This window comes from Glandiceps talaboti, chromosome 11 (assembly GCF_964340395.1).
Source record: "Glandiceps talaboti chromosome 11, keGlaTala1.1, whole genome shotgun sequence".
Taxonomy (NCBI): domain Eukaryota; kingdom Metazoa; phylum Hemichordata; class Enteropneusta; family Spengelidae; genus Glandiceps; species Glandiceps talaboti.
In genome coordinates, this window is record NC_135559.1 from 9,466,666 (window position 1) to 9,479,435 (window position 12,770).

Consider the following 12,770-nt stretch of genomic DNA (forward strand, 5'->3'; position numbering starts at 1 on the left):
TACTGCTTACCTATATCCCATAATATATAGATATCTTGTAACTCAGCATCATTTTTTTTGCTGCAAAATGGACTTTGATTTCCTGTGTTTTTTCCTTGGATAGTTGGTTGGGAACTGCTGACTGCTAATTTTGGTAAACATTGAAATTTTTTCATGAATTGATAATTTTTGGTGTTTTTATCCTAATATACAAATTTGTGAGACCACCCATCCCCATCCCCACCCTAACTGCACCCCCTGTAGACAAACACTATTGCTTCAAAAGTCATTGCTACAACACATGCTACAAATGAATACATTTTTTTTTATATAGGATCTATTTGTGTATTATTGAAATATTTCAATTTTTTGCTGAAAAGTTATTTATTTTTGCTTTTTTTTCACCATCTTTTTTTGGGGTTGATAACATATCAGTATTTGGCTACCATTGTGAGTGTGGTGATTGTTTGAGTGAAATACAAGAAAAACGGTTGTTTTACGTTTTAATGAGGGCAAGACAGACAGGGGATGATGTTCAGCTTTGAAAAAAATACTTGGTTTCTACTTAAAATCTGGTAACGTAACAGGTAAAAAATAATAGACTGATCCCCTACGATTGCCTGGTCTTCTGAAAATAAACAAACTGTGTGCATCATTTTACAGTTTCTGTTTTACCCCTTTCAAATTTCACTGATGTTATTTACTACAAAATTAAAATCACACTGGAATTTACCTTATTTGTCAAATATCTCATTCTAAGGTTGCAATTTTTTAGGTACATGTACATGAAACTAGCGAACCAATGATTTTTGAGAGGCACCTTGAAATAAGCTATCTGTTGGTACATAGTGCATGTAAGAGGGTTGTAATTCCTGGTAGAGAACTAATCATATGGAAGCTAGGGAATCTCAGTTTGGTTCCCCTAAGTTCATTGCAATGTTGACCAAGTAGGTTTCCCTAAGTTTGATGAAATGTTGACCAAGCAGATTCCCGTAAGTTCATTGAAAAGTTGACCAAGCAGGTTCCCCTAAGTTCATTGAAAAGTTGACCAAGCAGGTTCCCCTAAGTTCATTGCAAGGTTGACCAAGCAGGTTCCCTTAAGTTCATTGCAAGGTTGACCAAGCAGGTTCCCCTAAGTTTATTGCAATGTCGACTAAACAGGTTCCCCTGAGTTCACTACAATGTTAACCACAGAGGCATACACACAGTGGATCCTTAGAAGTTGTGACTGATTGGCGTCAATACAAAATTTGTCATTGGTCATGATCAGTGCGGCATGTAGACATCGTCATAGCAACAGCTAACATGTTGATACTTGACAAATCACTACCACTTAGCTGGTCACCTTCTTGCATCAATCTCCATACAACTTGTTTTTCACATAAACCTGAAGTTTGTTGATATGTGCAAATTGAAAAAAAAAATTGTTTTTTTTAGAGGGTACTGTAGTTTGTATCCTAAAAAGGGACACCAGATTAATAATGTGTTCTTTTCACAATACTGCTGTGGAAACCAAGCTATCTGCTTACTAAGATCAACACAAACTAAAACTATTGTTCAGTAGATTACACAAGTACTTGATAGCATTGTTGTTGTTGTCCAGACATAATCACCCTAAAAATATGACAAAGTAAACATTGGAAGTCCCCCAAAATGTATACTGCAAGATCATATGGAAGTCTTCAGAAACTCCATGTTACTTTTGACTGCAAGTGAACTAACATCCATTCAACAATAAGTTTAGTTGGTGTCTATCTTAGCTAGTTGAAACTTTGGCTTCCGCTGTTGTAAGAATAGTACAGCAATCTGTGAGCTGCTGAGTTGCCAAATACTTGCCTAAAGTTGAAAATTATGAGAACATGATTTAGCAGGGGTTCTAATTTTGACTGTTCGTTATACTGAAAACACATTAAGTGTTTGTGATTCACATACCATACCATACCATACCATACCATACCATACCATACCATACCATACCATACAATATCACTGTATACTTTTGGAATTAAAATTGTAATATTCAAATTTGAATTTATGTCTGAACCAATCACAAGCATATTCTTACCATGTGACTACAATCCTCCAATCAAATGAGAAATTGGAAGAATTCAAATATCATGGTCAGGTAAGAAAATTTACACATGTTTATCACTGTCTACAAATTTATTGTAAAATGACTGACTAAAAAAGTAAACTGGACTTGAAGAGATGACACTTACCAACAGCATTATGTCTCTGTAGCTATAAACGTCAACAGAATGGCAGGAAATGAAATGCTAATGTGAAATTATGTTACTTCATATCTGATAATATTATACCTGTCTAATAAATGTCGCCCTCTTGTGACAGAGTAAGGTGATGGTTGGAAGGTCATCTGAATGTTGAATGTGAAAACAGAAACTTTTGGCAGGTCTTTCCGACCTAAATCACTGAAAATATGCAAATACCATACAGGTTTATATGGCGGTTATTTCATTCGAAAACCTCTCAAACATCACTGCAGTGCAGTCAGTTTAGATCGTTGAGGGCGCTGTTTATGAGAAAGGTCATGGAAAACACAATGACTTATTCTTAATAGCATAAAACATTAAACTATAGGATGATAGGCCAAGTCACCAGATGTGATGCTTTGCACACTAAGCAATGCAGGCAGTGTTTTCTGTTTCTACATTATGTTCCGATTTTTGGTCCTTCACCTGCTACATTTTCATTTTCATTTTTTTTTTTTTTTTTTTTTTTACATTTTTCGTGTTTCTAATTTTTATTTCAGAAGCTGCCTTGTTGAAATCTTTCTACATAAAAACTTGCTGTGCATAAAACTAATACACAATTTCCTGGTCGAAGCTTAAGAAACAGCGCCATCACTAGTTCATTTTTGGAGAACATTATAGAGGGCACTATAACAAGGAATTGTTGGCTATTATTGCTTCCAAAGCAGTTTATATACGATTTGAACTTTGACCTCACGCAAACAAATCACTTTCTTAGAAAAAACTAACAAATCTTTGCATTTCACCTGAAAATTTAGACACTGATAAATAACGATCAATTCACTTTGTATTTCAACTGAAAGAGAAGGAATATTGAAGAAAAAAAATTTATATCGAAAAGAATTTCTCTGTCATGATTATTACTCAGCTGGCAATATTGCATTGATTTTTTTGAAGTCAACGGAAATGTTTGAAGATGTTTACCACCAAGACAAATATGGTGGCAATATTTTTGCTAAATCTATCCTGGAAAAGTGTTTGAAAAGTGTTACAGATAGTGTTTTCACATTGTATATATGCAGTTCTTTAAGTAACTAAGTATATGGAAATTATCTCTTCAGCTGAAGAAAAAATGAAATTGAATTTTCCCTCCAAAAAAAACTAGTACAAAATATGTTGTTTTTGTCTTTTAAGCAATTTTGAAACACACAATGTTTTGACGTATTCATTCACGAATTCTTATTGCTAGTCAAGGATGTTAACTAATTATTATTTCTGAACTATCGAAATTAAACTCTGTCTATTCATAATTACTGAATATGGACTTTTACCATTCATTTTCAACATAAGACACTATGTTGAATTAAAGATTTACTTAATCCTATATGAAACCTGTGTCTTGTTCATTATCAAACTTGCCACTTTCCTCAAGACTTGGCTTTTCAGTGTGCACACCACTCTGTAGTTGGACTGAACCTAGCTCCACATCGTAAACATAGACACTAGCCTATGTTGGGGCGCCCTCACACATTGGCCCAGAAAGATTAGAGAGTTGAGGGCAGCACAGCATGAAGTATGTGTAGACAGACACTTGAGTTACTACACTTACAAGATCTATGGTTGAACTTGACTTTGAATATTAATTCTTGTACACAAATTGTACACATCTGAAGCATCTGAGTAACAACTATTTACGTCTGGGATATAAAACTTAGAATCACAATTTATTAACTCTGTTTTGCAATCTAACTTCAACCAATTCAGGGTCTCCAACTAGGTATTACTGAGAGTCACACTTTTCCATAATTTTTGTCGATGTTATTCACGTTTTACTTGATAACGCATGTACAATGCACAAAGTATCAAGACAAAGAGATTGTGGTAAATGTGATGTCATCACCATAGGTTTTCCCATCAACCCTTGCAGGAAATTGCTCAAAATGGCTGAACACATGTAAAGCACCATAGGGCTTCTTCTATACAAGATTTCAAATTTGCGTAAGTTACTGAGGTACTGTTCTATTAATTCTATGTATTAAAATTGATAGCAGTAATCAATACAAGCGTACAAAAGGCAGCACTAAAAAACTGACTGAACATTTCCATCAACAAAAAATGACTAACATTATGAGCTAATGGGTTTTAAGTTTCTATGGGCATCAATAAACAACATATGTGGTATCTCTGGCAAGGTACTTTCTTCTTTTTTTTCGCCAAAAACGTGTTTCAAAAAGTCAGTGAAACTAAAATAATTTTTACCATTTATATATACAAACACTCAAACTAAAATCAGGAAAACTTGACACAAAAGTAATTTTTCTTTGACCTATATCATAACACAGAAAGCAGACACACACTTAGCACCAGCTCTGCATGGTGTACACTGATTTGCATGAAGAAAAATAACATGTGATGGTGAACAAGCTACACGCAACATATACGAATGTGTGCAAGATTCACAAATATGGCCCCACAGATTGTAATTACAATTTTTTATGTACATTGATATTAATTTTGTTATTGGGAAATTTTAAGGGTAAATTTTTGATTCTGAAATGACCAGATTTGACAAGAAACTGACGAAGTCACTGAGTACAGTGACTGATATGCAGATATACACCATCTCTTCAGCACCAACTTTTTCCCACCAAAAAAATTTCTGATTTTTTTTCACTTTTCGTTCAATTTACACTAGTTTTTAAAATTTATTCTGGACAAAAACATACTACAAATGCATTGCTAGGATTAGCATCCAAAATTCTAGCCTAGATTTAATTTCTACAGAAGATTACAGACTGTTGTTTAGTGAATTCTAATAACCCTTCCCCCTCCACTACAATGATAGTGGTTTCATCCAAATGTCATGAAATGTCATGAATTATGAATATTTTGTATGAATATACTGCCACCACTAGTTTTCTATTTCGATTCTTTTGTTTTTATGGTCCATCCACATAGAAGACAGATCTCTTCTTTGGGGCAGAACCAGTAGCAGTCCCATTTCTTTGAGTTTGAATCTCTTCTGCACCAACATCTTGAAATAATTTTGCAGCTGACTGAAAAAAGAACAAAAAGTCATATTCTTTTTTTGGAACTAGTCCATTGCAGCGACTAAATCAACAAGATTTGATTGTTAAATCATCGCATTTGATATGTCCTCGCTTTTTTTTCCCTGATTCAACAAATCAAATCAAGACAATCACACCACTTTGCTTCAGCCATAAACAGCGCCACCAGACGCCAGCCTCAGCACTACTAGCACCTCTACCAACTCCAGCCTCAAGGGGGCCTCCTTCACTTGAATGGCTTATGACACACATTGTCATAGCTTAGTTTCATCCACACTCGAGTCCACAAAACTTTTCAATGGTTTTTTAATTACAGCATCAAGTTTCTTTCTGGCTTTCACTTCATCTTCAAGTTTCTTCCTGGCCTTGACTTCGTCGTCTAATCCCCGTTTAAGTTTCTTTGTTACATCTGTCAGGTCTTTCACTTGGTCTCTCAGTGCATACACAGTATCAACAAGACTTCTGTAGAACGGCAAAAACAGAAAGGAATAGAAATTATGTACTTCACAAATTCAAGATTTAATCTGTTTTTTAAGTGGAAGTCTTAATGAGGATTTTCATCAGGATAAATTGGTGTATAATCTGATTAAAATGGTTTGATTTGTTTTATGTACTGTATTTCATGTTTACTATGTTTGTTCTTCATGTTCTTTATTTATATGTCACATGGCTTTCTCTGTCTGTCTCTGTCTCTCTATGTCTCTCTCTCTCTCCTCTCTCTATGTCTCCTTTCTGTCTGTCTCTTTCTGTCTCTCCGTCTCATCTCTCTCTACGTCTCCTTTCTGTCTGTCTCTTTCTGTCTCTGTCTGTCTCTTTCTGTCTCCCCTCTCTCTCTATGTCTCCTCTCTGTCTCTGTCTCTTTCTCTCTGTCTCTGTCTCCCTCCATCTCTAAATATTAAGTTAAAGTAGTTGCAATAATATTAATATGTACATGTAAGGGTATCTGGGTAATAGTTGCTAAATCTCAACAATATTGGCCTAGTAATCCTGGTAATTCCTGTAAAAACATTAACACCCACTTATTTTGTATTTCAGTAAATGTTTGTTACAAATTTGTATTTTATCAAAAAAGTAAACTCAATTATTTCTTGTTGTAAATTTAGTAATTTGAAGTCACATCATCAGTAGTAAACAAAACCAAAAGTTTGATCTTGGAAATTTATACAATAAGTGGGTGCTAGATTTTTTACAGGAAGGTGCTGAACACAGCAGAGGAAAGACGACCTTTGACCTTTATCAATATTGGAAGCAGACTACAAGAGAGACTCAGTCACAGGATATGTTAATAATACTGGGTTGGGTTGAATCAGGAAAGTGGGTTGGGATTTGAATAAGGGGGTAAAGGTCATGGTGATAGGGGGTCAAAGGTCAAGGACAAATACTGTCACTTACCTTTCCTCCACTACTGTTATATTTCCTTTCATTTCTTCAACAATAATTTTTTCTTCTTCAGCAATAATCACTTGAGGGGTATCATCAAGCATATGCACTGTAAAGAGTAGAAGTTGCAGATTTTTAAGGTTAAGGGTCAAAGTTCAGATTTTACATCCCAGTAAAGATATTCAATTCTACATGGGGTGAAAAAAAGTGATTCAAAAACAGTGAAAGTAGAGGGCAACTTATCAAAAGAAGTGTTTTTATTGCCTTCAAGGAAAGATTGGGGTACACATGTATCTCTCCCTCATGTATACATCTCTACCCTATAATTGAAAGGTAAATGGTAGGATCCAATAAATTGTGCATATGGCTCATTCCATTGTTAGAGTTATGGAGGGAGGTGATTGGCATTATAGATTAGGGAAGGGTGAGGGGGGGGGGGGTTGAAAAATGAAACTATTTTTTGTACTGTAGACATGTCTTTATCTCTGTATTAACCAAATCACCAAACTGCAGTCTGGCAAAGGCTACTGGTTCAAATCTGAATGCATAAACTATAGTGTTGGCTGGGTCTATTTTGTTTACTGACAGTGTCCTACAAGATCAACAAACCAAACATAAACCCTGCAAACACTAAAATTATTGCAGCTAGTTCAAGTAAAGAGCCTAAAACAGTGTGTGAGGCTGACGATTGTTACAAACTGTTGTGAAAAACACTGACAGTTGATCAGTTCTGGGGAAAACGAACTTTTGATAAACTGCTCTGAGTACAAATTTTTGTAACTATGGAAACACAGTCCATGAATAGTTATTCATATTGTATATCTAGGAATCTGCGGCAGATTTACTTGTAGCTTACTGTTCTGTTTGAACGTAAATGTACAGAAGGTAAACACATTTGGGAAGAGTTTGGTTTTGTAGATTCCTTTTCTGATCAACAGGAACTCATGAACTCACAACTGTCACTTTTTTTTTGTAATTACAGAAGTTATTGTTTTCAAAATTTGCTACTTTGCATAACTGCATGACTAAACAATTTGTAAATTTACAAAAATTGCAAAAACAGTTCATAAATTTTCATTTCACAAAATTTTGAAATTATTCTAGACTATACTAATGTTGGTGTCTACAGTGTCCGATGATCTACAGTTCAAGAATTTACTTTAGAAGACAGGAAATAAGACAAAAGTTTGTAATGATTGAAAAATTTTATTTTACATCTTCAAAGATCAACATACATCATTCAAACCGAGTAAAATTCCCAATAAACCAAAAATCCCCCATTCTGTCATGCAAATAAAATAAATCACACTTCCAGATAAATTATCAAGCATGCATTTCATACAATTCTTAAACTGAGTTTGTCTGTCTGTATTTGTCAGACTTAGTAGTCACACTACTGTACCAAGCCTGTAAGTATGAATTAAATATTCGTAGAGGAAATCTAGATAGAAGCTGATTGGTCAGTTAGTCATTTGCATTAATTAAGCATTCATATGGAAATCTAGATGGAAGATGATTGGTCAAAGTTAACATTTGCATTAATTAGGTATTCATATGGAAATCTAGGCAGGAGCTGATTGGTAACAGCTTATCATTTGCATTAATTAAGCATTCATATGGAAATATAGATAAAAGCTGATTGGTCACAGCTTATCATTTGCATAATTAAGCATTCATATGGAAATCTAGGCACAAGCTGATTGGTTGATGAAAAACTGGTCATATTTTCATCACATTATGTAAAGGTACAAAGTTTGAAAGTATGATTAACAACCAGCTTTACCAAAGGATTTGTAAGTTGTATACATCGTCCAATCAGTGCAATAAGGTCATAACTGACATGTAATTCATATTGCACAGACGTGATGACATATGTTTGCATATGAAGACACAGAATTGTTAAAGGGTTGAAGTGTTCATAAAATCTAGATGAAGGCTAGGCACGTGAAGGTGACTGTAAAGTCCGACACAAAAACCAGTAACACAGATTACAAATAAACTCTGATTCTAAAAAAATATGACATTCTCTTCACACACTTCGTTTCATAAACATCTCAGTTAAAAATTTATTGCTCCCGGAAAATCTTTGGTGGTGAAATTTTGCAAACCTTGCTGTATTGCTATGGAGGCTGTTAAACTCTCCATTTATATTAAATATACCTTGTGTCATTTCCCTAGATATATGAGAAGTATTAAAAGTCTTATTTATTTATTGCTCTTTATTAGATATTGCTTTCAGTGACAATGTGTAAGAATTTATAAAGTTGTGATCTTGATATTGTGAATTGCCAATAAATGTGAACAAAAAAATGATGTGATAAATCAATAAGAAATGTCTGGTGTCATACAACCCCTAAAATGTGTTATGATTTAGAACAATCCCCTGATTAGCTATTGTTGGATTAATCCATTTTACAGAAATAGGGGGAGAAGGATTGATTGTTAATGATTTACTAATGTCTACCATCTCTGCCGAACACTAAAATGAAAATATCAACATTAAAACTTTAATATCCCTGCTGGCAAAAAATCAACTACAAATTTTTGCGTCCTTTAGTTGTTTCTATATTCTTGATTGAACAAATGAAAATATAAACATCAAAACTTTAACATTCCCGCTGGCAAAAATCCCAAATTAATTTTTTGTGTCCTTTGGTTTGTTTTTAATGTCTTGGGTAAAAAGAATGAAAATATAAACTTCAAATCTTAAACATCCCTTTTTGTCAAAAACTTACACTGAATAAATGAACACTTGGTGTAACATTCCTTTTCTCAAAATTTAGTATTTCAATCAATAAATTGCTAAATAAGTACAGGGTTACTTTTTGTAGTATTGTCAAATCTTATACTGCTGTATTTTTTTTCTGGTAACTTTGCTCCAATTATTCAACTATTTATAATTTGGATATTCTAGAAAAATTGTTCATATGCACGAAAAATAATTAATCTGAATTATTTTTAGCGATTCTTATTTTAAAATGAAATTGCAGGCGTAATAATTTGTGAATTAGCAATTAAGATTATACCATTTAAGAATTGGTTTGAAACTTCTGATTATTTTCCTTCCATAATTTAACAATTAATTTGAAATTTGCGATTATTTTCCGTGCTGTTTTTATGGCAGTAAAAATGTAAAATCTCTTGTAATTCTTAAATACTTTGTTGACATTCCTTCAAATGTTACAGAATCTAGAATCTTGAATAATAGACTGTCTTAGATTTCCTCCATTATGTTAGCATGAACACCAATCATTTTAACTGCCACAAAATTAAAGGGGCACAGTCTGTAACTTTGTGTTTTTTGTTATATACCAAAATATCCTTCTATTGTTCCAACTAAGAAATACTGAATGTCTTGTACATGTACATGCTAGAACCCGCACTATTTAGATATATTAAAGTAACACGATGACAAAATTTATTGGTTACCAAAAAATTCGTAAAAAACATGACAAACTCATTTTCTGAAACATTTTCAGCATATCGACACAGCTCAATGACACAGTACATACTCAGAATTACTTTTAATTGTCTCTATTTGTGTACAATATCAATAAATTATAGATATTGATCTGAAAATTAGACCAAAGTTACAGACTATGACTCTTTTATTAATACTGGCACAGTGTACCAAAACGAATGATTGCACTTTGTGCATAAAAGGGGCGATTATGAGATGACGTTATTTACAGGAAAAATGGACATTACAGCTGATTACGCTATTATTTTGGCCAAAGCTGTACAACTCCACTTGCTAAGTCTTCATCACACCGCACAATAAGCCTCTACACAGCTTGCCCCTTTAACATAGACCGATGCAGACTCTAAAATCCTAATGAACTAAATATACAAATACAACAAAAGTACAAAACTATCCATGGATATTTAGACGAAGTCTGAATAGAAATATACAGTATACTTGGTACACATGTAGTCAGGGTTATAGGAATTTAAAAACTAAGTACCCATGTATTTGCTACATCACTACCTTAAAATGCAGGCAAATCTACATAAATATGTTATATACAACATGCTGCCCTGTACTCTGTTTTTCGGTAATTTGCACCACTAATTTTTGGCACTAAAAATTCTTTGCTGTTTTCAGGAAAATAACACCCTATCCAATTGTTTCAAAGTCTACCATAATGAATATATCAATTCATCCAATCATGTTGAGATGTCATATCACATGGATGTGATGTCATTGACTGAATTTAGTATTAGCCAATCACATTGAGATATTATATCACATGGCTGTGAAGTCACTGAATATAGTATCAATCATATATCACATGGTTGTGATGTCATTGAGTAAATGTGGTATCAGCCAATCATATTGAGATATCATATCACATGACTATGATGTCACCAAGAGACTGTAGTATCAACCAATCACATTGAAATATCATATATAGTGTGAAAATCACTAGTCATTTTAGATAACAGCAATATCATGAAACAAATCATACAACAATCATGTGATTACATCCATTTTAGATTATAACTTTTGTCTCTTTCATAAATAATAATTTTATAATTTTTGAATAACATGATATTGAAAAGCTGTCTCTGTATTGCATACTGTCAATGCCTGCCCAGTAGACAGGTGTCAAAGTTCAAATTGTTAATAGGGGGTGTCATAGTTGATCACTGTTAACAGGGGGTGTCACAGTATGAACTGAAGTTCTTGATTTCACCTGTAGTATTTATTAGGTGTGTACTCTGATAGTAGTCTTTGGTTATAACATGTAAATATTGAGTAAAAAGTCTTGAGTAAATATCACCGCTGTTCTCGACCTCGAGCAAAAAGATGCGTATGGAGCACTTGTACTGACAATATATTCCTTAGACATTAAGGTCACCAAATGTACATGTATATATATATTAGCTGTGTGCAGCGTACTGCAATAAAATAACACATATAGCAGAAGTTCCAACATCACTCCACACTTGGTAATAGTCAATGTCATTAGTTGCACAAATGGACTTTGATAATATTTTTTTCTGTCCAGCCTTGCTTCTTAGAACAGCTTAAAAAGTCAAACTTTCCACATTGCAGTTTTGTAGCTATGCATGTTTCAGGTATGTAGTAATCCTTGTGTATACGTTACAATTCAGTACTTTCCCCGTTGAAGTTTCGTGGCTATACGTTTCTGATATATACATAATCCTTGCGTATACATTTGATTTTGCACATTTTCCCAGTGCAGTTTTGTTGCTACGGCTTTCTCCTATAAGTACTGCTTTCGCATACATTTTTAAAAATGTTAGTTCACAAAGGGCAAGAAGTTGAAAAGAATTTGTCGTTTCCACTTCATTGCGTCCCTTTCATTTAAAATGTCTTCAAATACTGCAATGCTGTAAGTCACTTTTTATTAAAATTTCTTCAAGTACTGCAACGCTGAGCAACAAGTGACAGTTCCACCTGGTAAAATCAGCGAATAATCTTCGTAGTCGCTCATCACCCTCGCATTCCCATTTCTGAATCCAATACTGTGACCGTAGCTATCTCGAGGCTCTTGCGACGACAGGATGTGATGTACGGGTGGGTCCACTGTGTTGTGCAGGGGTGGTAGGGTGCAGAAAGTAGGGTGAGTCAGTAGATAAAGCCATTAAGGGCAGCAGACATGGAAAAAGGGAACAGGACAAACCAAGTATTAGCCATTCAACCAAAAATTTTAACCAACTAAAAATAATAAATAATAACAGTTAACAAACTAAAAATCTATTTTAATATTACAAAATAAAATTATTCAAACTAATAGAAGATATGAGAAATCATGCAGTGAAATATATAGAATTATGAGTCAGTGTAAAATGTGTTTATCATATGAGGACTTTATGGCCGTCATTTTTTAAAATTCTTGTTTTCAACTACAAGCAGGTTTTGTGTTATGCGTTGAACATGCGTTATTGGTACAATTCCTTGACTGAATGACTAATACAAGGCAAACACTAATCTCAGGTGGGTGGGGGGGAGGGGGCTTATTTTCATATAACAGACTTTGCACCCATTCTGGCCATATGGGTACAATGCGTAACATATTCGATTCATCAACAAAAACATCAATATATACATAAATGGGTACAAACACTTTGATATAGTCCTGAAAAAATAATCGAAATTAGCCAG

General features: G+C 33.9%; 1 protein-coding gene across 6 annotated transcripts in view; it reads right to left on the reverse strand.

Annotated features, from left to right (window-relative positions):
• Positions 1-239: 239 nt before the first annotated feature.
• Positions 240-12,770, reverse strand: part of LOC144442864 (rho guanine nucleotide exchange factor 7-like) — a 59,446-nt gene continuing 46,915 nt past the window's right edge. For 4 of the 6 annotated variants that reach the window (XM_078132261.1, XM_078132260.1, XM_078132262.1 and 1 more), the window contains 3 exons: positions 6,650-6,746; positions 5,572-5,719; positions 240-5,245 (listed from right to left, as the gene is read on the reverse strand). In XM_078132261.1, coding sequence (XP_077988387.1) covers positions 5,129-5,245; positions 5,572-5,719; positions 6,650-6,746 — 362 coding nt within the window. In that variant the 3' untranslated portion in view covers positions 240-5,128. Of the gene's footprint in view, positions 5,246-5,571; positions 5,720-6,649; positions 6,747-7,869; positions 12,192-12,770 lie in introns of those variants that run through there. The other 2 variants (XR_013481661.1, XM_078132264.1) reach the window with 2 other exon arrangements.